The 26,210-nt window shown below is 52.0% G+C and overlaps 3 protein-coding genes across 12 annotated transcripts in view; 1 reads left to right on the top strand and 2 right to left on the bottom strand.

Moving 5' to 3' along the window:
* STRN4 (striatin 4) overlaps positions 1-1,184 on the bottom strand; it is a 28,706-nt gene extending 27,522 nt beyond the window's left edge. The window contains exon 1 of the mRNA XM_075015927.1: positions 945-1,184. Within this exon, the coding sequence (XP_074872028.1) occupies positions 945-1,184 (240 nt within the window). The remainder of the gene's footprint in view (positions 1-944) is intronic.
* On the top strand, positions 838-14,323 carry FKRP (fukutin related protein). 7 transcript variants are annotated; one of them, XM_075015934.1, is made up of 5 exons: positions 842-885; positions 2,512-2,616; positions 3,469-3,605; positions 4,728-4,764; positions 8,362-14,323. In XM_075015934.1, exon 5 carries the CDS (start codon positions 8,497-8,499, stop codon positions 10,003-10,005), a length of 1,509 nt encoding a protein of 502 aa, XP_074872035.1. In that variant the 5' UTR covers positions 842-885; positions 2,512-2,616; positions 3,469-3,605; positions 4,728-4,764; positions 8,362-8,496; the 3' UTR covers positions 10,006-14,323. The 7 variants fall into 7 exon arrangements, 6 of the variants coding, with proteins under 6 accessions (XP_074872032.1, XP_074872035.1, XP_074872029.1 ...); XM_075015928.1 differs by lacking the exon at positions 4,728-4,764; XM_075015929.1 differs by lacking the exons at positions 842-885; positions 4,728-4,764 and adding an exon at positions 1,282-1,399.
* Positions 14,324-21,180: 6,857 nt separating this feature from the next.
* SLC1A5 (solute carrier family 1 member 5) overlaps positions 21,181-26,210 on the bottom strand; it is a 32,866-nt gene continuing 27,836 nt past the window's right edge. For 3 of the 4 annotated variants that reach the window (XM_075017875.1, XM_075017877.1, XM_075017878.1), the window contains 2 exons: positions 25,765-25,899; positions 23,277-24,849 (listed from right to left, as the gene is read on the bottom strand). In XM_075017875.1, the coding sequence (XP_074873976.1) occupies positions 24,612-24,849; positions 25,765-25,899 (373 nt within the window). In that variant the 3' untranslated portion in view covers positions 23,277-24,611. Of the gene's footprint in view, positions 22,848-23,276; positions 24,850-25,764; positions 25,900-26,210 lie in introns of those variants that run through there. The other variant, XR_012648622.1, reaches the window with a different exon arrangement.

Here is a 26,210-nt window from a genome sequence, read left to right on the forward strand (position 1 = left end):
TCATTCCCTCTTTCCCCCAATGCTAAGGGGAGGAGAAAGCCACATACCCCTCCCTCCAACCCCTCTTCATTCCTTCCTGGACAGCAACAGCCACCAACCCTAGCTACAATTGGAGGAGAGAGACTTCAATCTTCCTCCCAGCCTACCCCCCTAATCTCTCACCTGCAGTATATTCTCAAATCCAAGCCCCTCTCCCTGTTAGAGACCAATCCAGTTTGGGGTGGGGGGGACAGGGGACAACACTTTCCAATCCACACATGGGGGGTCCTGGGTCAGCTTCTGACACTCTCCTTTTCCTCCTCTGAAAAGTCCATCAGGCTTGGGGCCACTGACACTCCCTTCCCCCCCGGAGGACCCAGGTCCTAGGGCAGTCCCAACACCCTCCCTTCCCCACATAAGGGGTCCCCTGGTCTTTGGGGGTCCCTGACATTCCCTCTCCCCCGCACGGGGTCTCCCCACTCCTGGGGGCCCCCAACATCCCCTTCCCTCCTGCACAGGGACTTCCCCACTCCTGGGGGGCCTGACACTCTCCTCTTACCCCCCCCGCATGGGGTCTCCCCACTCCTCGAGGGCCAGGCTCAGCAACATTCCCGAGCTGCAGGTGCCCCCCCCGGGAAGCCCCCCTTAGGGAATGTCATCGGTCCTGCCCCCACCCCCCGGGAAGCCCCCTTCACCCCCACGGCGTCTCCCCTCTCCTGGGGGGCCGGGCTCAGCGACACTCCCGAGCTCCAGGTGCCCGACCAGGAATGTGGCTGGTCCCAGCCCCCCAGACACACCCCTCCCCGCCGAGAGGCTCCCCCGGCCGTGGGGGGCTCTGACCCCCCCGGGGTCCCGTCGGCCATTTCCCTCCAAGATGGCGGCAGCGGCGAGGCAGCGGCGGCCCCGGTAAACCGCCCCCCCTCCCCCCCGCGCGGCTCCCAGGGCCCCGGCCCGGCCCCCAGCACCTGCAGCTCGGCCCGCTCGGCCTCCCAGCGGCTCTTCTCGGCCTCGAAGCGGGCCCACTCGTGCTGGATGTAGTGCAGGATGCCGGGCAGGCTGAGTTCGCCGGCCCCGCCCCCCCCGGCCTGCCGGCCCGGGGCCTGCGGCGGAGGGGGCGGCGGCTCGACCCCCGCCGGGCCCGGGGCCTGCTGGGCCCGCACCAGCGCCCGCTCAGCCTCCATCATGGATCCCGGCGGCTGCCACATAGGGAGCCTCTTGGGGAGGCACTTCCTGCCAGATAGTGAGCCAGAAGGAAATGGGGCCCGGGACGGGGGGTAAGGAGGGGTTCCCATGGCAACGCGCCTCGTTCCTCCGGGCCTGCTTCCCCCAGAGCAGCGGGGGTTCCTATAGCAACGGGTCCCTCCAGGTAAACGCGCTTCTCCCCGAACGGGGGAGTTCCCATAGCAACCGGCCCCTCCAGGTAAACCCGCTTCTCCGCGAGCAGGGGGGTTCCCATAACAACGGGCCCCTCCAGGTAGGCCTGCGTCCCCTCCACAACAGGGGGTTCCAATGGCAATGCCCCCAACACAGGCTTGTCCCCCCAGAGTAGAGGGTTGCCATGGCAACACCCTCCTTAATGCAGGCCTACTCCCCCCCCACATTTGGGGGGGGTTCCCCTGGCAATGGGCCTTTCCAGGTAGGCCTACTTCCCCCAGAATGCATGGGGGGGTGGTCCCACGGTAATGCCTACCCCGCAGGCCTGCTTCCCCCTAGCAGGGGCATATTCCCTCTGCAATCAAACCCTCCAGGTCGGTCTACTTGCCCCCCAGAGTCAGGGGGGTTGTTCCCACATCAACAGTCCCCCCCACCCCACCCCGCCCAGGAAAGGAATGGTTCACCCATCCCCAAGCAAGGAGAGTGTTTCCCATGGCAACGAATCCCCTCTAGGAGAGGTCTGCTTCACCCACCCCACAGCCAGAGCAAGGAGGGTTCCCAGGGCAGTGGGCCCCCCCAGAGTAGGCCTTCTTCATTCCACACCCTCCGAGCAAGGAGAGGGGTTTCCATGGTAACATCCCCTCCCTGCAGGCCAGAGTTATCCGACCATGATGATCCCTCTCCCCCCCCAGCCCCCAACACACATCCAAACATCCAGAGCAGCCAGGGAGGGGTTCCCATGGCAACACCTCCCTATTAGACCTCATACCCCACTCAGAACAGACTGAGAGGGATTCTTGTTACAGAGGGGACCCCAATGAAGGTACCTCTAGAATAGGGTCTCTTGTCTGCCATATTCCAAGCATACAATGAGAAGTTCTTATTTCCATGGGGGTCTCGATCAGGGCCCCTCGGGAAAGGCCTCTCTCATCCACCCACAGTAAACAGGTAGAGATTCACATGGCAACAGGCTTTTCACTACTGCAAGCACAGTCTCACCTCCACCCAGTACTGAACAGGCCACCTCCTTCCCAGATCAGTCCCCTCCCCAAAATACTGTTCCCTCTGCCCGCCCCCCGTAGATCCCTTCTTAGCACACAGCTGAGACTTCAATGTGGTTTGTGGGAGGACAAATCAATGCCTGCCTCCTTTCCCCAGCCATGATGGAACACTTGGTCTGATGCTCTTTACCAGTCCATATTCAGAGCAGCTACGGTCCTTTCAACTATTCAGGATGGTTACCATCTACTAAATCCAGCTCTGGTTGGTATTATCATTGTGTCCCTCTCTTTCCCACCTGCCATACACACACCCTTCCATCCCAGTTACTTCAGGGTGATTGTCATAGAGTTGTCTCACCCAGGAGAACTCAGAGGACTGCCTCCAAAAATCTTGGGATTTTTGGCTGTTCAAGTTCAGAAGTGCTGTGAAATTGGGATGGAGTAGACACTGGGGAAGTAGAGAGATGAGGACTCTTTCCAGATGTCCGTGGGCCCCGATCTTGCACAAATTCAGTTACATTCAGGTATCAATGATTTCCCTGATTCAAAAATACATAATGTGATGCCAATTTTTTTTCTTTTCAAAAACCAGAAACTAGAAGGAGGAAAATATTAGTGAGTGAAAAATCTCAGCCATCTTGTTTATAGCATAGAAAGAAGGGTATTTGTAGGTGAAATAGAAATGTACCTTTCAAGCTTATTGACATCCGACACCCCCAGAGTGTTGCTGGAAGGATCAGAATACAGACTGAGAAGCTAAGGCTACAGTCAATAGGTGTTGAATGAATTTCACATGCTTTGTGGTATTGTGCCATTATGATACATGTGGAACTCCCAGTTAGGGCTTTTGTCTCATTAACTGAACCTAGGCAGGCAGAGAAACTGTGGTCAAAACTGTCTGGGAGCTGTTTGAAAGAGCAGTCACACAGTATCATGATCTTGCTTGACTCCACTTGTATGATTGAGCAGGAGGCAGCAAATATTTTGACAAAATGCTGGGAAAGGAAACCAGAGCTAGAAACATGCATGCTGGAAGGCTCACACTTAGCCACAAACTTTGCTACAACAAAGGTTATTTTCCTGTCAATCATGTTATCCTTCTTTTTTGTTCTAGCACTGGTGAAAGAGTAGGGGTTGACAACCCCAGAGATATCTATCCCCACAAGTAAAGGACAGGCAACTGGAGAACCAACTTCCTTAAATGCCCAATCTGGGTGCCTTCTCCCTTCCCTGGATGGAACCAGTTTAAGGGTAAGTGAGGGCTTGCTGACTGGCGAAGGTTTTGCCCAGTCTGTCCAACGTACGTAATGTTAGGGCATTGTTGGCACAGAAGCTTCTCACCAGCAATCACAGGCTACACCACAGTAATACTAATTCTGGAACTTTTCCTTGCAACAAACCCCGCTGCCACCTTTGTCCACATATTTATTCTGGGAATACCATCACTGGACCTAACCATGTTAGTTACAAGATCAAAGGCACATTCTCTTACACTTTCAGAAACATTAGGTATGCTATTATGTGCCAACAATGCCCTGACACTATGTACATTGGACAGACTGGTCAAAACCTTCGCCAAAGAATAAGCAAACATCAAGAAACTCAATACACATAAGCCAGTCAGTGAACATTTCAATGGAGTGGGCCATTCTATTAAAGACCTGAGAATTGGTATCCTGGAACACAGAGAACTTAACAACAGATTAGAATGAGAGATTTGTGAGTTGGAGTACATATTCAGCTTTGACGCATTAACATGTGGTGTGAACAAAGACATCAGCTACCTCATGCATTACAAGGACTGCTTCCCTTCCTTTAATGCTCATAATTATCTCAGACAGGACACTTTACATCCCCCCACCTCTCACCCCCTTCCTTCTATCTTATTTGAATTGTCAGTTTTTGTTGCAATTTTTTTTTCTCCTCCATACTTACAACTGTCAGTCTGTATTGGAAATGAAATTGATATGATGAAGTGGGTCTGTCCCATGAAAGCTCATCACCAAATAAATCATTTTGTTAGTCTTTAAAGTGCTACATTTCTGCTTTTTTCTAAAACTTATTTCAGTTAAGGACCCAAACAATGCCTGGAAAATCTTCTAGTTATAACATATATAACTAAGATATTTATATTATATTCCTCGTTACCCTATCTAACGTAACTATGAACATTCCTATTAGCCATATGAAATTTGGTTCCAGATCGGTCCATCTCCAGAAGGTAAGGAGGATTAGGTCTGAGGCTCTGATCCAGCACAACTTTCTATTCTATTCCATTTCCTTATTTTGCTGTCTGAAGGGAAACAGCGTTTTTTTAATACATCAGGGCTTTCTCGTCTTAATTCATCTGACCTGTTTGATTTGTCCTTTCAGGGCCCCCTTTCTCAGATGTTTGTGGAAGAGAAGCTAGGTAAATATGCTTCTCATAAAGCATGTTTCATCTGGCCTCTATCTAGTGTCTCACCATTACCCTATCTGTTTATGGACCACTGTGTGGTAGGATGTTTTCAGGTGTATCAATGAAGTTCTGGGGTTAGTAGGAGGGAACAGTGTCAGCTTTGAAATATCTTCTTAGAAGCTTGGGGGAATGAGTGCTAAAAACATTCCTGGGAGTCAGAACTCCTGGGTTCTTCCATACTCAACTCTGCTACTGATTCACAGTAGGCAAATCAGTTCCTGACTGTGCGTTCCCATGTCATGGGGATAACCACTCCCTTCTCTCAAGCAGATTGCAGAGCTTAGTTCAGTAATGTGTTAAAAGACCCATGCATGAAAGGTGCAGAGCAGGGAATTATAATATTAAGCACCTTTCTATATAACTTTGTCCATGTAGATTTTACGTAGATTTCCCCACACACATGCAGACACATATTAATACAGTAGCTTTTTAACAACATCAAGCTTATCTAAACCCAGCTTCTTAAATGCTGCTTGACACAGGGTCTCTTTCAATCCCACAAAGCAGCAGGAGAGGAGACCAGATCTATGGTGCTTATAAACGAGTGATTAAAAATAACTAACCCCATGCTGACCACATTGTCAGCATCAGAACAGCCACAGAGCTGCAACATAATAATACAACCAGCTGGCCATTTGAAAAGCTTCCCTGAGGCCAGACTTCCCTTAGATGCTGAGAAAACTTAGCTTCTGCCTCCTTGGGGACTCATGGAAATGTTTGTAATTCTGAGGGCAGTTCATCTTTCAGATAACATGGCTGCCTCCTCTTTTAATTTCAGTGTGCAATTTACAGCTGGTAACATCTTAGAACTGGGCTGCTTCCTGTGACTAGGTCACTGCAGTTCCAGGCACAAAGGAATCTGGTTTAGTACTAATTAACAATTGTTTGCTCTTTGCCAGCACCTTCTGCTTGAGGAACTGTGAGTGCTTTGCACAATTGAATTAAGGCCAGATCTACACTGGGAAAAGTATGTTGACATAGCTAGAGGTCAGACAAGAATCACAGCGGTCCTTTCTGGCCTTTAATCCATGGATCTAGTGCACGTGCATCTGACACTAGCAAAAAAGTGCTTTTGCTGACATAGCTTATTATGCCAGTTCCCTGAGTTAAGTAAGTGATACCAGCATAACTGCATGAATCTTGGGGCTTTTGCCAGTGTAGAAATGTCATCAAAAATATTACACACATCCCCAACCTACATTACTACACTGGCAAATGTTGGCCTCTCCTAGCAGAATCCCCCTTCCCTCCCTGCCCAAAAGGGGAGCTAATGACACCTGCATTTTATAGCTAGGCAGACAGGTGCAGACAGCTCTGGCCACACAGTGGATCAGTGGCAGAGATGGGAATAGGATTCAGGACACCCTGCTCTGACCAATCCAGGACTGACTTTCTGCTCTGCTGATCTAATCACTTTGTGACATTGCCTCTGTTTAGGTTCTGTCCCGCTGTTCCTGTAACTTGTGGGAACAGCTTTGAGCAGCACAATGAGGCGCAGGAGTGCTTGCTCCACTTTAAACCCTAAGGCTGCTCTAGGAGCTTCATTGATCCATGGGCAGGAGAGTAGCTTTAGCTAAAGAAAAGTGAACATGTTGTGGGCCTTAAACTCCAAAGCAACAAAGCAAATCTGTCTGGCTTGACTTCCTTGTTTGAGCGTGGGTGTGGCTGGGCGCGTCATGCACAGCTCCCAGCAGTGTTGATTACAGAGAGGCTGCAGCTCAGCCAGCAGAGGGAGTAGCACACTGCTTCCACCCGAATAGCGATTGCTAAAGTAGAATCTGGATTCTGTGTACACCCCAGGTTCTACCTGTCACAGTGGGTTGCATTCAGAGGTACGACTGGTTAACGTGTTGGCGATGTCTACACTAGAGCATCTGTCGGCAAAAGTTAGTGTCGACAGGGAAATCTCGACAGAACCTCTGTCGACAGATGGCGTCTACGCACAACGTGCTCTATGGATAGAGAACCGCCAGACTGCACTGCCCCCTGGTGCCAGAAAGCAGAATGGCAGCTCTTCAAAGAGGGCTGCCCGGCAACCAGAAGTCCTCTCCATCGACAGAAGTGTGTACCCTGCGCTTCTATAGTACTATGTCGACAGAGTGCTTTATGTGAGTAGATGCTCCCTGAGGTATGCTCTGTCGACAAAATTCTGTATTGTAGACACAGCCATTTTGTACAGAGGGATTGAAGGAGAGCAGCTGCTGCGAGGCATTTGCTGAGAGCGTTGTGTTAAATTAAACTTGAGCTCAGACCAGAATCCCCAAATCATATACCTCAAAATGGTGCGAAAGTTTAGATCTGGGGCCTAGCTTTGGGGTTTGGGGTCATCTCATAGGGCCTGAGATTAAGAGCCTGGGGATTAATGGTTTGGGGCAAGGGGCTAGTGTTGCGTTAACAGAGTTCACCTGGCACACAGGGTGTGTTACAGTCAGACTGGCTCCTTTAAATGCACAGTGGTGTTCCCAGGGCTGACGAAAGGGGGGCCAGTTGTAACAGGGCCTAAAGCTTGGGAGGACCCGTAAAATCTCTATGCAAATAAACTAAAATAAGAGGAGGTTGGGCCCCTGTAAACATGATGTACCACAGCCCCAAATTTTTCTCCATGAGCCAGCCAGTAACTGTCCCCAAGTTACTGTAGGAGACAGGTGGGTTTTCTTTTCCTAGATAACTAGGCTCTTACTGTGCAGTGAGCCATGTTCTCTGTTCCCCCCCTTTTCCCTTTCCCTTGGTGTGAAGGGGGTTTGCAGAGAGATTAATGCTTAAAAGAGAGACCTTGATCCTTCTTGGGAAATGAGCCAGCTTGATCCAAACAAGATTAAATCAAGCAGCCCCCTCTCGTGGCTCAGCTGTCATTCTGGGAACTTCAGCTGTTAAGGCAGGTTGACAAGCTGTGCTTTGCTTCTGTTTTCCCAGCAAGATGGAAGCCCCAGGTGCGTAAGGAGCAATCCTGAGTTCAGACATGCCTACAGCAATGAGGTCCGGCCTTTCAGCTGGCTGCAGGTCCAGGGAGAGGCCCTTCTGTCAGTCAGTTCCAACCTGCGCTGACTGTCTGGCTTCGCTCATTGGCTGAGCTGTGCTGATAACCAGCCATTGGATTCAGACTTCACTCATGCTGGGTGAGGGAGGCTCTCACTGGAATGTGAGGGAGGGCCTAGGAGACAGGATTCCTGCAGTCTAGTCCTGGCTCTGCTACTGACTGAGGAAATCAAGGAGCAGCATGGCAGTGACTTGTCTAAGGATGCTCAGTGGCTGAGCTGGGAACAGAATACAGGAATTCTGAGTCCCACTAGACCATGCTGTCTCAGTGAGGGACAGTGAAAGGATTTAATTTAGAAGTGGCTTTTGAGTGGCATTGAAGAATATGGGGACTGTATTTCCTGTGGCCATCACCTATTGGAGGCATGTGTCTTCAGTCTGACCTTTGTTTTGTAAGCCCTTCATTCCATCTAGCATTTCTTTCTAGCAGCCCCCACTTCAGTTGTAAGGATCCAGGCTCTTCCCAGCTGCAGATGGCCCTATAACTCACTCTCCATGGGACTTTCTTTGCAGGGGGACCAGGGGATCTGAGTTGGGATGGATGAGCCCAGAGCCTCCTGGGGAAGCAAGTGCTGCTGGCTGCCTCTGGCAGAGACCACAGCCATGTAACATCAGTCTCCAGGAGATTGGACCCGGCTGCCCTGCAAGATGCGCATCACATTCTGCCAAGGGGTCCTCGCTCTTGCCATCATCATTAATTTGCTGATACTCCATTACGTCTCGAGGCTGCAGCAGCGGATGCTGCACAGACACAGAGACCACATCCAGCCCAGCTCCCGGCTGCTGCCTGCCCCCCAGAGGCCTGGGGTGACCGTCCTCATCAGGGAATTTGAGGATTTTGAGAACTATGTCCCTGATGTGGTGCAGTCCTTCCTGAAGCAGAAACCGGAGCAGCCAGTGCTGGTGGCAGCAGATACCTTGCCATACCCTCCACTTGTGTTACCAGATGCTCCCAACATCCAGCTTGTGATCCTCAAGCCAGCCCCTGACCAACCTGCCCATGTGTCCAGGCCTGAGATGTACGTGAAGACAGAGTATGTGGCCCTAGTGCCTGATGGCATCAAGGTTGATTCCACAAGGCAGCTTGACCATATGTTAGAAGAATTCAAAGCCAACCAGGGCAGAGTTCAAATGGTGGCAGCTCTGGTGCAGTCCCTTACACCTCTCCAGTGCTTGAACCTAAAGGTCAGCCTTAGAGAGTGGACAGCCGAATACAGCATTGCACCTTCCACCAAGGTTTGCACCGCTCTGAAGGGGGATGCTGTAATTCTACTACGCACAAAGGATCTTTTCAACCTCTCCATTCCCTTGGCCAAGCCCCTGCTGACCTCCCTCTTCATCCAGACATCGCTGCGGGGCTGGACAGTCCGGATTCTCGATGTCTCCTTCTCCTCAGCTCACCTGCCTCTGCTCAGCTCCTCACACAACCAGTGGAAGGCAGAGAACCATGCCAAAGCCAACCGGCTCCAGCTCTTCCGAGACTTTGGCATCAAGCGGGTTCTCCTGGAGGATGGGAAGCAGCAGTGGTTTGGGTGCACCAAAGAGACGCCTCGTTGCTTCAGCACCATTCATGATGATACGCCCGAGTACCTCTACCAGAACCGGTGGACCCCTCCTTGCTGTCTACAAGCCCTGAGGGAGACGGCAAAGTACGTCATCAACATCTTGGAGACATCAGGGGTGCGGTACTGGCTGGAAGGTGGGACTCTGCTAGGAGCTGCCCGACATCAGGACATCATTCCATGGGATTATGATGTGGATCTAGGGATATACCTGGAAGACATTCCCAACTGTGACCTGCTCAGGAACACAGAGGCTGGCTCCATTGTGGATGAGAAGGGGTTTGTCTGGGAGAAGGCCATTGAGGGTGACTTCTACCGTGTGCAGTACAGTGAGCACAACCATCTGCACGTCGACCTCTGGCCCTTCTACCCCAAGAATGGGATGATGACCAAGGACACGTGGATGGACCACCAGCAAGATGTGGAGTTCCCTGAGCACTTCCTCAAGCCCCTGATACCCCTGCCATTCGCTGGTTTCACCGCTCTGGCGCCCAACAACTATCGGAGCTTTTTGGAGCTGAAATTCGGTGCCGGTGTTATCGAGAATCCAGAGTATCCAAACCCAGTCCTGAAGAAGCTGGATAAGGTGAAATAAACAAGGACTCTGGGTTCTGCCTCTGCCTTGGGGCCCAAGAGAGTATCAGACTCTGACGTTGTGGGAGGAGGAATCCTGCTCTCCTTCTGAACATAAATCAGTGATGCTAACAGAAGGGAGTTGCTGTGCTATGAGCCATGCTGCTGATAGGGGAGGTCTCTACCCACTGCTGTGGGTACTGACCAGCAAAGCTGGGAGAGTTTACATTCACTTGTGGTGCTGGGGGGATTGTCAAAAGGGCTTGTGGCTGCTCTGGAGGTGAGAGGCTTTGAAAACAAAGGCTGCGTCTACACGTGCATGCTACTTCGAAGTAGCGGCACCAACTTCGAAATAGCGCCCGTCGCGTCTACACACGTCAGGCGCTATTTCGAAGTTAACTTCGACGTTAGGCGGCGAGACGTCGAAGTCACTAACCTCATGAGGAGATAGGAATAGCGCCCTACTTCGACGTTCAACATCGAAGTAGGGAGCGTGTAGACGATCCGCGTCCCGCAACGTCGAAATTGCTGGGTCCTCCATGGCGGCCATCAGCTGGGGGGTTGAGAGATGCTCTCTCTCCAGCCCCTGCGGGGCTCTATGGTCACCGTGGGCAGCAGCCCTTAGCCCAGGGCTTCTGGCTGCTGCTGCAGCAGCTGGGGATCTATGCTGCAGGCACAGGGTCTGCAACCAGTTGTCAGCTCTGTGTATCTTGTGTTGTTTAGTGCAACTGTGTCTGGGAGGGGCCCTTTAAGGGAGCGGCTGGCTGTTGAGTCCGCCCTGTGACCCTGTCTGCAGCTGTGCCTGGCATCCCTATTTCGATGTGTGCTACTTTGACGTGTAGACGTTCTCTCACTGCGCCTATTTCGATGTTGGGCTGAGCAACGTCGAAGTTGAACATCGACGTTGCCGGCCCTGGAGGACGTGTAGACGTTATTCATCGAAATAGCCTATTTCGATGTTGGCTGCACGTGTAGACGTAGCCAAAGAGAGGACAGTGGATCATGTGGTTGATTCACAAAGCAGCCCAGGGGAGACCTCAGGGAGATGCTGCTTCGGTGCACCTGCAGAACATGCTGGGTCACCAGCAGAGCTCTCTGCATCATAGCAAAATTCTGCAGCTCATGCATGGCCATTTTTGGTCAGTGGGGAGAATACAAACTTAATGCCTGTCCCCCTTGCGTCTTTATTTAGGGGGGTACGAAGTGTGTCATCTATGTGGGCTGAAAGTGTGGGGGCCGCACCAGGCTCGCATACAGGTTCAGGCTAACTAGAAACATTTGGACAGGGTGCTGAGTTAGTTTGCAAGGCTCCACCCTGCTTTGGGAGGCTCAGAAGTTGCTGGCAGTAGGAAGCCAGAAGCTTATCAGCACTGACACACAGGCAGCTGCTGGGGATCTACACCGTGAGAAAGGGGGTGGGGGGCTAATTGATCCTATAGGTTGTGTCAACCCTCCGTCCCTCAATGTTTAACTTGAGCTGCTATAATATGCAGCAGCACGTGGGGATTAACTCAGCCTGCCTGAGAGCAAGACCTGGCTGGGAGGTGAACTATGTAGTATTGTCGAACAGATATTTTGGAGCATAAGCTTTCATGGGCAAAGACCCGCTTTGTCAGATGCATGAGTATGGGAGGAGGGGTTCAGAGACCCCACACACACTCATGCATCTGACGAAGCAGGTCTTTGCCCACAAAAGCTTATGGTCCAAAATATCTGTTAGTGTATAAGGTGCCACAGGACTTCTTGTTGTTTTTGAAGATACAGACTAACTCGGCTACCTCTCTGATATTTAGTATTGATGATGCACTTTGAGGCCCCTTCTGCTCCCACTGAAGGCCAAAAGACTAGTTCAGCAGAGCTCAGAATACAGTCCCTTCCTGGATTTGCTGGTGAAAAGCAAAGTGTTTTCCTTATCCTGGTGACTGGCTGTAAGTGATCCCAGAGAATCAAGATCCCAGCATGCGATATTGCGGATTTATTTGTAACCACAGTTGGTTCTGTTTCTAACCATTTACTTCCCTGTTAAAAGTGGTTTGGTCCCAGTCAAGGCCCAACAGATAGGTAGTGGGAGAATCTGCCGCTCTAGAACATGGGTCTGCTCTGGTACTTGGTCAATTGCTGCATTCACACAGCCACGTGACAGCTCTGGTAGAGCAGCAGTCGTAGACTGTGGGACAAAGCACCACAGGATGTGCTGTCCACAGAGAGTCTGGCTGACAGTGTTCCCAGAGTCCCGGATTGGTCCAGGCATCGTACTTAAGCCTGGAGGGAACATCAGGAAGTTGTCTGTGAAAGAAGGCAAATCCCCATCCAGCTGCTATGACAGACTGTGTTCCTACCTGGTTCCTTGTCTTGCCTCAGTCCTGTTGCAGCCCATTTCCTCTCATGACATTTTATTCCTGTTCTGACGCACTACTCTGGTTGCTAGCATCTGGCTCCAAATGCCAGGCTTACTTTTCTGCACCTGTCTGCGCCACAGCTGGGTTTTTTTAAGAAATGAGGAAGAGTTTGAGGTGATGCTCTTTAGAACCAGGAGTTGAAATGTTCATATGTAGAGACTCAGGGAGGTGTTTTGGTTTAGTTTAAGCCTTCCCTTTCGAGCTCTGGGAACACAAACAGCACAGTGTGTGATTAGTGGGGCAGAACAAGTAACTGTAACTGCCTCTGAAGAGGAAGTGAAAATAAGCAACTGCTGTTTGCTGCCCCAGGCTGAGCAAAGTGTAGAAATGTAACTGAACTGCCTCCCAGTGTGAAGGAAACTGAGTTTGTAAACTCTACATTTTCCTTGTGCGAGGCAAAAGGAGTAACAGAAATGCGTTAATAACAAGAAAATCCCAGGCATTTTTCCCTGGCTTGGTGAGAAGCATCTAGCTATGTGCTAGGAGACCTGAGTTCTATTCTCTGACTCCCCATGTGTGACACATGGGACAGAGGACTTTCTCTCACTGGTAGAATGGAGTTTATGATACTCCCCCCTACCTCGCTGGTGGGGGAGCATGAGGCTCACTTCATGAGTCTGTGTGAAAGTTCAGCTGAAAAGCTAAGAAAATCAGGTCCAGCAGCCAGTATTGCCAGCGCCATGTGCTTAAAAATCATGAGATTGGTCTGAGACTCATGAGGTTTAAAGAATAGTAAATGTTGGGTTCCTTGACTCTACTTTCTGGTTATTAGTTTTCCAGCTTTTCTGTGCAGCCACGAGGGCTGGAACCTTTTTTATTTTTCAGGGAAACCCGAGATTCTCATCCCATTACAGTTACTGGGGTAAGGGCATCTGTACCTAAATCAGGGGGTCAGCAATCTTTCTGAGGCGGAGTGCCAAAATTTGACCTTTTGACCTCTATGTACCATCCGATGGCCAGTGTTTTGTTAATCCATGGGCTCCATGGCTTTGAGCAAGCTCCCAGCTGCATGGGAGGAAGGGGCGGGGCTGAGGTCCCACCTTACATGCCAATGAAAAATCAGCTTGCGTGCCACTCTTAGCACGTGTGCCGGGGGTTGCTGACCCCTGATCTAAATACTATAAGACACAAGAGTTGGCGACACCAAAGGGCAGATAGAGAAGTAGAAATGGAGTCTGAACACCTAGATCCTCTGCCTATAACAACACCTTCTGCTACTGAAAAGGGACAAGATTAGAGAAGTGAAATGAGGGGAGCGGATTAATTTGACTCACCTTGTTCCTCCTCCCCAGGTAGTGTTGAAGTCAATGAAAGTTTTACCTCAGGAAATACTGTAGACCTCGTTCCTTGATTTTCAGAGTTCAGGACAAAGCCCACCACGGGGTTATTTTAAATAATCATTAAAACTCAAAGCAATTTCCTCCATCGTTTTCTTGGCATCATCATTTTCAGCCTTTTGGACAGAGCTTGTTTTGCTCACACAGGGGGCTGTCAACAATGCCAGAGTTTAAGCCACCATATCTTGACCTCCTTAAATCCAGACCCTCAGAATGTTTAAAGCACCAAACTCTTTAATTTCAGTGGAAGTTAGAAATCTGAATGATCATACCTTTCATTAAGACTTGCTGCTCTGGGGAAGTTCCAAAAGGCTAGAAGAAAGCGAAAATGGTACCAATATTTAAAAATGGCAAATGGGATGACCCAGATGATTATAGCTGTCAGTGTGATATTGGTCCCAGGGAAAAGAGAGTGGCAGGCAATATGTTTACTGACAATGAACGTGGGTTTATGGAAAATAGATCTTGTCAACCTAACTTGATATCTTTTTTGGATGAGATCACGAGTTTGGTTGAGAAAGGTATCTCTGCTGGTGTAACAGACTTCTTGTGTGAAATTTGACTTTGTAGCTTTCATGACATTTTGATTAAAAATGAGAGAAATATAAAATGGACATGGCACATTTTTAATGAATTAGAAGCTGACTAACTGATAGGTCTGAAAATGTAATTGTGAGCTGGAAATCATCATTGCATAGATGTATTTCTAGAGGATCTGGCTCTTGGCCATACTCTAATTTAACATTTTTATTTATGACCTGGAAGAAAACATAAAATCGCTGCTGATAAAGTCTGCAGATGACCCAAAACTTGGAGTGGTAAAGAACAAGTCACTGATGGCAGTCTGGATCACTTGGTAAGATGGGCGCAAGCAGACAATCTGCATATGGCTCAATGTAAATGGGTACATCTAGGAGCAAAGAATGTCGATCAGACATACAGCCTGGGAGACTCTCGACTCTGGAAAAGATTTTGGGAAAAGGGCAAATAATCAGCTGAACAGGTGCTCCCAGAATGATGCTGTGGCTGAAAGAGCTAATGTGATTCTTGCATGCATCAGCAAAACCTTTAGTAGGAGAGAGATTATTTTTCCCTCTGTGTTTGACAAAGGAACCAGTGTCCAGTGCCAAAGTCCACAGTCCAGGAAGGATGTTGATAGTTCTCCCTAGTTCTTCTCTGTGTAAATAGATATACACACATCTCATAGAGCTGGAAGGGACCTCAGATCATCGAGTCTAGTCTCCTGCCCTCTTGGTCGGACCAATGTAAACGTTTTGCTAGTTAGTTAAGTGTTAGGCAGTCAGGGGGTAGGGATGGAGTCCCATCTCTCCCCATGTTGTCTCCAGGAGTTTGGGTCATGAAAACATCCCAGGGCTTTGAGCAGAGCAGCTCTTGCTTGAAGTCTATGCCAACAAGCAACTCCTATGACTCCTGCCTTCGTTGTTTGGGGGAAGCTCATCAGGCTGAGAAGTGCCGAATCTGCAGGGGTTTTAAACCCCAGCTTCCTCAGGAGCGTGACTTTCAGCTGTCAGCTCCTCATGGAGTCGATGCTTCAACCACCATGGCAAGGCTCTGCACTCGGCTCTTCAGTGTATGGTGCGCTGCCAGCCACTCTGGGCCCAGTGCCGAAGAAGAAGGCCTTGTCCTGGCACTGTTGTTCCCAAAAGCCTCTGGCACAGCGCCACTCCCAGTCTGGCATGTGCCTTCAAGATTCCCGAGTTGTCGACATCGGTTCTGTCGCCCTCAATGTCTTTGGTGCAGGCAGCAGCCGACACCTCTAGGGCCCATAACTGATGCCCCAGCACCACATGCACCAAACCCCATTCTCCTTGATTCACCTAAAGGAGGACCAGTGCCGGCTGGCCCATCATTGGTGCCCGACACACACTGGGTGGTGTGGAGACATATTGAAATGATGCTGTCCACAGCACAGTCCGAAGCCTCTCCCCCTCGGTGGATCTCCAGAGGCAAGCCTGCACTCCCGTGTCCGTCCGTTCCCGCACAAGTTCCTGGCTACTCAGAGTCCCAACTTGGCCATTCATGGAATCCTCGCTCTGACTCATGGCACCAGTCGCACTCGCGGCACTGATCTTTGTCCTACTCCATGCACAGCTGCTTCCATTGAAGGGGCCCCATGGCAGGTGGCTCCAATTCTGGCTCTTCAACACGCTCTGCCCGCTGCAGTGACACTTGGCACCATGGGTAAAAGTGCCGGCGAGCAAGCTGGATCAAGATAACACAGAATGTGCAGCTGAGCGTCCATGTTTTCACACCATCACAGGCCGAAGCAACCAAGAGTCACCATCTCCAGTGGTCACCATGCTAGCTACGCCCCAGGAGTCACATCTCCCATGGCAGAGGCGAACAGGACAGAGATTCCAGAGGGGTGAGGGCCCACCGGCCACATGTCTATGCCCCAACTCCCTCCCCCTCTTGCCCATGCCCTGCCTCTTCCTGCAGGAGAACCACTTCACTTCCTGTGAGTGCAATGCAGTCCCCACCCCTCCCTTGGAGCAAATTAGCCTGAGTAGCACAAACTAGGAAGCTCGTACTGCTCTTAGGCTATGCCACTCCAGGGGAGGGACAGGACTGCTCCCAACCTCAGGGAAGGCAGCACAGCACTGACCGTGTGTGTGGGAGGAAGTATCCCAGGGCGCATATGACCCCTGCACCCTCTATGCATAGCCTATGTACCACAGCACGCACGTCCGGATACAACCTCTGTAAGGGCTTACGCTGATGCTGCATTCCATAGGGCCTTCTCCCTGTTTCCTTGGTTGTAGCTCCTCGCCCTCCTTCTACTGGAGACCCTTCTCCCATAGGCTACTGGTCCATTTACCTCACATTCATTAGCATCTATGTCAATTAGTTACCATGGCATCTCGGTGGTCAGATGATGCTGGCATCTTGTGACTACGTGAGAGCAGTTTAATCATGACAGTGTTTTTGTCTTGTGAGAGTTTATAATCCTAAGGGATAGCAGCTCATATGCTGGGTCATATGCCTGGATTTCTCACCGCTCCATTCACAGTGGAAGAGGAAGAGCTCTGCTTATGTCTCATAGGCTACTGTGTCCACGCTGGCCATGGTGGGGAGAGGCACTTGAAGACCTGAACAGTAGTTGTGCCGGTTTTTTATGGTTTAACCTGCATCAGGTTCATCAGTGATAACGTGGCATCCATACATACAATAGGACAAGGAGCAATGGGTTTAATTTGCAGCAAGGGAGGTTTAGATTAGACTTTAGGAAAAACTTCCTAACTGTCAGGGTGGTTAAACACTGGAATAAGTTACCTAGGGTGGTTGTGGAATCTCCGTCACCGGAGATATTAAGAGTAGGTTAGACAGACACCTATCAGGGATAGTCTAGATGGTGTTTGGTCCTGCCAAGAGGGCAGGGAACTGGACTTGATTGCCTCTCAAGGTCCCTTCCAGTTCCAGTGTTCTACGAGTCTATGAAAACAAGGGCTCACGGGCAAGAGCTGATGATAGGGTGAAGATAATATGTGAAAATGCAGGGGATCTGGAAAGCATTGGGCATTTTTAAGCACTGAATTCCCATGATTTTCTGCCACCTAAATACCTTTTGGGTGGCTGGGCCTAGCTGTTTCTTCCAAAAGCGCCTGCCCTGACTTCATGGATGTTCAAGAGCTGCATTTCTAACTAGGCTCCATCCTTGCAACACTGCAGATTTCCTTACAGCAAGGAATGCAGAGAAACAGAACTGCCCCTAGCATGCCTTGCAGCATCTTCCGACAGATCCCCTGGGCAGCTCGGTTTAGTTTTAAACCTCACACTGCTGAGCTTGGGGGATACCATAGAGCTGCAAAGTGAAACTTGATGACAAAGTTCCAACCAGGTCCCACTGGGGCCCAGAGCCTCACAGTTCACAGATTCCAAGGCCAGAAGGGAGAATTGGGATCACCTTTTGAATAGCCCAGGCCAGAGAAGTGCTCCAAAATCATTCCTAGGGCAGATTTTCCAGAAGAAATACAATCTGGGTTTAAAGACTTGCAGTGCTGGAGAACCCACCACACCCTTTGATAAGCTGTTCCAGTGGTTAATTACTCTTGTTAAAAATAATCTCAGGCTGTGACTATATTCATGCGGAAAATCGATGGCTGATATGCAATTTTAGGTGTGTGAGTTGCATACATAAAATCAGCTTTTCAGCCGTCAACTTTTGTGTCTGTCTCTTCATGGCAGAAGGTTGATGGGAGTGCTCCTCCCATCAACCTTCCTTAATTCCTTGCAGCTCATAGAGTTCTGGGGTCAACATCAATCCTGGAACACGCCATTTTGTGCATGCGCAAAACAGCGTCCCGGAAGATCAAACCTGAGCGGTCCATTTTCCATGGTAAGTGTAGATGTAGGCTCAGAGAGACAACTCTGTTCGTCTGTATCTTCACAAAACAAAAAATGCTGTGCTGTAGCACCTTAAAGACTAATATTATTTATTAGGTGGCGGGCTTTTGAGGGAAAGACCAGAGCTCCAGATCCAGAGAATAACTGATAACTGAGAGGGGAAACAAAAAGTTTTGTGGTTTTTTTCCCCTCCTTTTTTTATCAGTTTTTTTTTTCTCTCAGTTACTGGTTATTCTCCAGCTCTGAAGAAGTGGGTCTTTCCCACAAAAGCTCATCACCTCATAAGTAATATTCTTAGTTACTAAAGTGCTCCAGGGCTGCTTTGTTTGTCCTGTTAAAAAATTACACTTGATTGACAGTCTTCAGCTTCCTGCCTTGAGTGGTGTTAGGCCTTTCCATACTAGACTGCTGGGCCATCATTACCTATTTATGTCCCTCATTGATATTGATAGGCTGGGATCAAGTCACCCTTAATCTCTGTTAGGCAGCTTGCACGTAGTTGGCAACTGCGCAGTAATGCAGTGGGCCAACAGGCCTGTAAGACAGTGGCTTAGCTAAACTAACCCTAGGACTTTGGGGAAAGGCACCACTGCACCCCGAGAAGGGAACTGTCTCCTCAACAGTGTAATGCTGGAAAGAACAAACTCCTCTGTCCAACAGGGAAGGGGGTGGAGAAAGAGAAAGAGGACAACAATCGTAAAAATACATCTGCTGCCTGTTGTGCTGCCGGGTCCTCTGATGGAAATGCCTACTGTACAGGACAGATGGGAGGTCAGGCAGGAGCTGCTGAGTTGGGCTGTGTGGCCAATGCACAAATGGAGGGGCTTGCTCAGTTCCAGTGAATGCAGCCTTGTCCCAGGCATGGATATTACCAGAGACTCAAAATATAGTAGCCCCTTGTTCTGCAGGAGACCTGGGCTTGGACTCTTTACTGCAAGCCCTGTGGCATAGCTCAGTTCTTGCCAGCAGGGGGCAGCACTGACCATCCCTCATCTTCCCATGCCTTTGTTGGGTGCAGATGGGAATCCATATTCATGCTGCATACTAGAGGTTTCCCTCTTGGCCCAAGCTAGCTGGGGCAGACTTACATAGGAGCCCGACCCCAGCGCTCAGCAGCAGAACACCCCGAAACCCTGCAAGAGGGAGGCAGCAGTGAAGCAAGGCAATGGGCTAGTAAAGGCATCCCGTCTGCATAGTTTTAGCTCATGCAGTGGCCATGCAACTTTAATGTTCTGCAGGCCTGGGAACTCCCCTTCTGAGCAGCCCAGAACACCCCCAGCTGGCCTGGGAGGGCTCTGCTAGCACCCAGCCTCAGTTTCCCTCTGAGGCTCCCAGACGTAATCCACCCAGAGAATATTTGTGAGAGAGCTGGTCAGGGTGTGAAGAAAAGGGCCTGCTACAGCGGGGCCCAGCTACAGCCACCTACCATAAATTCAGAACCTTACAGGGGAGACTGACCCCCTCCATGGGGGACCTGATTCTCCACTGCCCTGGGAGCTGGGGGGATGGGAGGATCCCACTCAGAGCCTCAGCAGGGACCTCTTGACCTTCAGACAACTTGGACTGGACTTGCCGCCCTCCTCCTGCAGCTTCTTCCTCTCCTCCCACCCCTAACATCATAGCATGAACCTGCCCTCTGATGCCACCCTCTTGCCCATGCTCCGGCTCTGTCTGGTTTAGTTCAGTTGTGCGCTCTGGAAGGCCAACTGCTACCACTTCTATAGCACCTAGTGCTATGCTTCCCCCCGCCCCCAAACATGATTGTTGACACGGGAATAAATCTTTTGCACACAGCCTGCAGCCACACAGTTTACCAGGGGAAAGATGGGTCCTGTCTTGGGTACCCCAGTGGCGACTGAGGTCAACTAGATAACAGGGAGGTGAGAGCTACACAGTGGGAAGAGAACAAGAAGTCCTGGGGCACCTTACAGACTAACATATTATAGATCATAAGCTTTCATGGGCACAGACCCGCTTCATCAGATGAGTGGCAGTCTCTCCCCTCCTGGCAGGACTATCAGAGACACAGACTCCTGGCCTCAGGCAATGTGAGCAAAGACTGCACCACAGCCAGGCAGCCTGGCTCTGCCCAGGACAGGGACTAAGGGGCAGAGCTAGGCTTCCTGGCTGCGGTTCAGTCTTTGCTCGCACGGAGGACAGGAGTCTGTGTCTTCGATAGTCTCTCCCACGCCCCACTGCTGGCAGGACTGCCACTCATGCAGCAGGTCATTGCCCCCAAAAGCTTATGCTCTAAAATATGTCAGTCTATAAAGGTGCTACAGGACTTCTTGTTGTTTTCAAAGATACAGACTAACATGGTTACCCCTCTCTCGTACTGGGAAGAGAAATGCCCTTGGAACAGGCCTAATTCAGAGTGGCCAGAGAGCAGTCCCTCTTCCAACCCCCCGCATGCAACCAGGTCGAGCTGGTATTCGAAGGCTAAGAGCTTGGATGGAAACAACAGCTGGGGAAAGAAGAGATAAAGAAATCAACCTTTCTTCAGGACTGGGCTGCACACCTGAGGGCAGCTGCTCTAGCTCCTCATGCAGTCACCTGCTAGTCAACTTTCACCTGCCCTCAGGCCGCAGCTTAAGGATTGCAAGTTGCTGCTGTGCTACAGACCAGGCCAGTGGAGACCCCAGGACCCCCTAGCAGCAAGCCCAAGTAGCTCCAACTTCCACAACTTTGCAGTGGGCAGGGATGCAGCCTGGCTGCTCTCTGTGCTGAGGGAGAGTGAGCAGCTCAGTAGCCACCCCAAAGGGAGGCAGACTCGGGTGGGAAAGGCAGTGGTACCAGGATGAATCAGGCATGGCCTGTATCCTGGGCCACTGTGACGCAGCTGAGAAGCCCAGCCCAAGCCCCAGAGCAAAGGGGCAGCTAACCCTGTACCCACTAAGCCCAGGATGATGCTGGCTTTGATCCTCTCTCTCTAGTCTGTGATGCCCCTTGGCACTGGGTTAACTGGCTGCTCCTGCTCACCTCTGACACCTGCCTAAGGGTCCCAACCACAGGCCGGCCCAGGGGCCCCAGAGCAGCAGCAGAAGCCCAGGTTCACTGTGGGCCACACTAGGAAGGTCAGAAAGGACAAAGCACACCCACATAGAGTCTGTTTTATTGTCGCCACGCAGTGGACACATTTGACAGTCACCAAAACATGGAGTGAGACGACACCACCCACCCTCAGAGCAGCTTTGAGCGCAGCACAGCCCTGCGGCGCGCCTACCAGCAGTTGCTTTGGCACAGTGTACTTTCGACTTGCACCTGCATCCCAGCCCCCATCTGTCTCAGGGCAGTGCAGAGACCTCAGGACAAGGCTATAGCTTGGCCTGGACTCTACCTCTAAAAGCTGGAGTTAGCTGTCCTAAGACCAAACAGTTCAGCCTCTCCCACACACAGGTACCTGCTGGAGCTGGGAATCCTCAGCTTCAGAGCCAGCTTTCAAGCCTGAGACCTGCAGTCTCCCAGCAGAGTCTGCCTGAGAATCACAGAACTGCCCCAGCTGTTCTGCTGACTGCAAGTTGTGTGGGACTGGGCCTGCCAGGATCCACTAAGCAGGGTGGTAGTACTGACCGGGACAGGACCAGACTGCAGGCAAGGCTGTGCTTGAGCACAGAAAAGGGCCCTGGGTTAAACTGTATGAAGTCATGTTGATTTGGATCACTGTAGCAGCTACCGGGCCTCAGAACTGCAGTGGGAGGTGCCCCTTAAATAGCAACCCTCAGCTCCCAGAGGCTCAGTCGTCCCTGGAACAGGGGTGGGGAGGAGGACATCTCTGTCCAGGTCAGGCTGGTGCCAGGATAGCCCAGGTAGGAGCAGGACCTTGTAAAGACCAACAGGTATTAGTGCAGCTCGGATCCGACCTGCCTGCGGAGCACTGAGCGCCCAGCTCTGGTTCTTGCAGCTTGTGCTTCTAGAGCTGGCTTCCCCACAGCTCCAGCTTCTTCCCTCACTTGCAGCAACAAGCCTCTGCCCCCAGTTAGCTGCCATGGAGACAGCTGCCAGAGGAACCTGGCACAAGGTCACTTAATGCCCTACAGCACAGGTTTCCTGCCAGTGCTCCAGCCACAAGAGCTGCCTTGAAAATACCCCCTAGAGGCGGGTCAGGTGAGGCTTGTTCTCACAGGCAAGAGGCCAGGCTCCAGGGAGTGAACTAAGAGGTTCCTGTGACCAGCCCCTGGAGCTAATCCTCAGCAGGTGCCCACTTGCGCACCTGGTGACAGGAAAACCCTGGGTGGAAAGCTGCATGGAGAGGTTCACAGAAACCAGATGCTGCTGGGTGGGGTCTCTCTCTCCCTGCCCCAGCAGTTCCAATTTCCTCCTCAGCAGGGCCAGCCAGCCCCTGGCAGCCAAGAGGATGAGGCTCTCACCCCTACTACCACCAGGAATGTACCTCAGTGCCCTCCCAGGGTTAGAAGAGACACCCCAGTCTAGGAATGACAGGCCACAGCAGGCAGCCCTGACCTCTCCAGTCCCTGGAAGGTCTTGGCTCTCCCTCCACCTCCCACTGCACCCTGGGCTCAGCCCTGAGTGGAGAGACCCACAGGAGGCAAGCAAAGAGCCCCTGAAAGGCCACGTAAAAATCAGTAACAGACACACTCACTCCCAGCCTGCGGGAGAGTGGGGAGAAGAGGGGAAATCACCCAGACACTGGGTCAGCAGCACATGGAGCCAGCAAAGAAAGGGCTGGCATCTCAAAGCCATCCTCCCCTTGGCTGGTTAGTGTGGCAGGTGCCCTCCTCTATCAGATCTAGGCCATGTCTACACTAGCCAAAAACTTCAAAATGGCCATGCAAATGGTCATTTCGAAGTTTGCTAATGAAGCGCTGAAATGGATATTCAGCGCCTTCTTAGCATGCCGGCGGCTGCAGCACTTCGAAATTGACGCCGCGCGGCTCGTCCAGACGGGGCTCCTTTTCGAAAGGACCCCGCCTACTTCAAAGTCCCCTTATTCTAGGAATCAGGGGACTTCGAAATTGACGCAGCTCGCCACTGCATGGCTCGTCCAGACGGGGCTCCTTTTCGAAAGGATCCCGCCTACTTCGAAGTCCCCTTAAGTAGGCGGGGTCCCTTCGAAAAGGAGCCCCGTCTGGACGAGCCACACAGTGGCGAGCCGCGTCAATTTCAAAGTGCTGCAGCCATCCACATGTTAATGAGGCGCTAAATATGTATTTCAGCGCTTCATTAGTAAACTTCGAAATGGCCATTTGCATGGCCATTTCGAAGTTTTTGGCTAGTGCAGACATAGCCAGTGTTTTCTTGGTGCCTGCCCCCACCCCCAACTTCATCACCACAAAGCTCCTCTGGGGAAGATACAGCATAAAGCCCATCAGACCTACTTACCAGACTGAGGGGACTAGCTTAGCCATGACCAGGTCCCACGGCCCCAACAAGCCCCCCTAATCCCCCAGTGAACAGCCCCAGAGCAGCTGGCTGGTTGTGCCCCAGACAAGAGCAGGTTCCAGCTGGCATGGGAACAGCCCTGGATTGCTGGGTTTGAAGCCACAAGGCTAAGGAGCGAATGGTGCCAGAGGAACTGCAGCCATTCAGAGGTGGTGCTGAAGAGGACCGCCACGTCCGCACTGAGCTGTAACCCTGTCTGGGAGCCTCCAGCCAAGCACCAGTGCCTGGAGTCAGACCGCTGACCGCCCGGCTTGCTGGGGTGCTGACGTACAGGCTTTCCCCTCTGCCCAGGCTCCATCCCAACCCCTTTACATGGCGGCTGCCACGTGCTGCCTCCGGTTCACAGGAGGAGTCTAAGGGCTCCGTCCCCGGCCAGGCGGCAGCCAGGCTCACACACAACATTTAAATAGCAAAATAAATTACATCCGCAGGGCCCGAGCTGCCAGTTCTCAGAACACGGAGAGACTGTGGGACATGGACACACAACGCCAGGCCAACAACAGAGCTGGCTTCTCAGGGACCAGTGTGACAGACGCAGGACTAGACTACAGCCACATAAGCAGAGGTACAAGCTGTTCCACCACCGTTCTGCAACTACCGCCTACTTGGTCAACAGCGATTCGTAGCCACATGGAGAGAGCTGGGAGGGGAGAGCATCAAGTCTCAAACAAGGGGAGGGCAGGAGGACCCTAAAGGCCAACCAGCTTCCCCTGAGCAGCTGTGCACGCAGCAGGAAGTAGTTACCAACAGTTCAAGGAACACCAATTGCTTTGTCAGGGAGGCTGGTTCTGGTGCTTGTTTGGCCCATAAAATGTATCAGGGAGGGAGGTAGGGGCGGGAGGGCAGAGAGTGAGGCTCAGAGGTAGGGAGTGATTGGAGAGGCCCTCGAGCCTGTGTCAGGAGAATGGGATGACTGTGTACAAGGAGTAAGAGTTGGAACTGGAAGTCCAGCCTGGATGTTTGCCCCCGATTGGCGCAAATCAATCAGCCCCTCCCTCTCACCCAGGAAGTTCAAGGCTTAAGACAACCACAAGCTGCGGTTTCTGCCCTGATCAAGGACACGTCTTTAAAAAGGAATCCTAAAAAACAGGAAAAGTCTCAAACCAGAGCCATGCCCCAGGCCCCGATTACATCACGGACTCCTTCTCGCAGGAGCCAACTGCCTCCCGGGGAACAGCTTCGTCACTGTTGATCAGCGGAGACCCCTCTTCCTCCACTGCTCCCTTGCCAGAGTCTGGGGCGTCGATCTTGATCTGCGTCAGTTCCTCCACTTCAGTGTTCCCCATGGTCCTCTCCGAGTACACCTGCAGGAGGCCGGCTCCGAAGGCGTCTCCTTCCACGTTGAGCACTGTGCAGGTGCGGTCCCTGAACCAACACAGGATGGGTGGGTGGGTGAGCAGACAGGCAACAGCAGGGAGCCAGACACCACTCTCCAGCTCTGAGCCAGGGGCAAGCACCTCAGTGCTCCTCAGAGACGGCAGCCCAGAGCCCCTGCCTGGTAACTCGGAGCCCCACGTGCAGCTGGGCTGGACACTGCAGCAGAAGCTGCCCGAGTATTTCTGGAGCAGGAGGAGAGCTGTGCCCTGCAAAGTACCCCCACAGGCCCCAGGGCCCGTCCCATTCAAGGCCCGACATTTGCTCCAAGCTGGGCCCCAGTCAGACTTTTAGCTGCCAGGCCTGGGGTGTTCAGACAGGGAAGCAACACCCTGCCTATGGACCAGGCCAGCTAGTCCCCTAGCTCCCCCGAGGCAAGAGCCAGCACTAACCTCCTCACGCTGTTCGTGCCCCTGATCAAGACTGTTTCCCCCTCCCCATGCCTGGGTACACACACAACCTTGCAAAGCTCTACCCACCGGCTGCTCTGGTCTGACTAACCCACCCACGCCCTCCCTTCAGCTGCCTGCTGGCTGAAGAGCAGCAGCTCCCCCGGGGCCCAGCAAGGTGCTGCAGGGTCTTGTCTGCATGGCCCTGTCCCCTTCCTTTTGGGAGCAGGAGCAGCTGCGCAGCAGGCAACTGCATCCTTGTGCAAGCTGAGCTGCAGGCCACCCTGGACCACGGACCAGCCCTGTGCAAGTGGAGACCTCACTCAGGTGTCACTTTGCCCAGGGCTCACCTGGCTGGTTTAACTTGCTCTGCTCAGGCTGCCGGAATGGGGAAGGCCCCAGTGAAGGGATTCCTGTAAACCCGGCCAGCTGCACCCGCTGAGCCAGCCTGACGATTCCATCCACCCTACCCCGTACAGCCAGCCTCAAGGCCTCTGCCCCTGAGCCCTGCCCTTACACAAGCCAGTCCACCGCCAGGATGAGGGAGATGTCATTGGTCGGCAGCCCCACAGCTTCCAGGATGATGGCGAGGGTGAGGACGCCGCCGGCAGGGATCCCCGCTGCCCCCACGCTGGAGGCTGTCGCTGTGACGCTGCAGGGTGAAGAGAGGGATCAGACACATCTGCAATGCTGCGGGGCTGCTCTTACATAGCATTTTCCATTAGCAGATCTCAACACACTTTACAGTCTTGATCCTGACAATCCCCAACCTTGGGAGGCAGGTCAGGGCTGTTCTCCCCATTTGCCAGATGGGAAAACTGAGGCACAGAGGGGCCAAGTGACTTCCCCAAGATCACCAAGGCAGTCTGTGGCAGAGCTGGGACTTGAATCTAGATCTCCCAAGCCCATAGGCAGTGCCCTGGCCACATAATCCTGGAGTCAAGGAGCATGTGGCAAGCGGAT

This window comes from Carettochelys insculpta, chromosome 22, assembly GCF_033958435.1.
Source record: "Carettochelys insculpta isolate YL-2023 chromosome 22, ASM3395843v1, whole genome shotgun sequence".
NCBI classification, from domain to species: Eukaryota; Metazoa; Chordata; order Testudines; family Carettochelyidae; genus Carettochelys; species Carettochelys insculpta.

What these genes read in the sequence shown, in the direction of transcription:
- FKRP (XM_075015931.1), top strand. Translation starts at nt 8,497, where the DNA reads ATGCGCATCACATTCTGCCAAGGGGTCCTCGCTCTTGCCATCATCATT.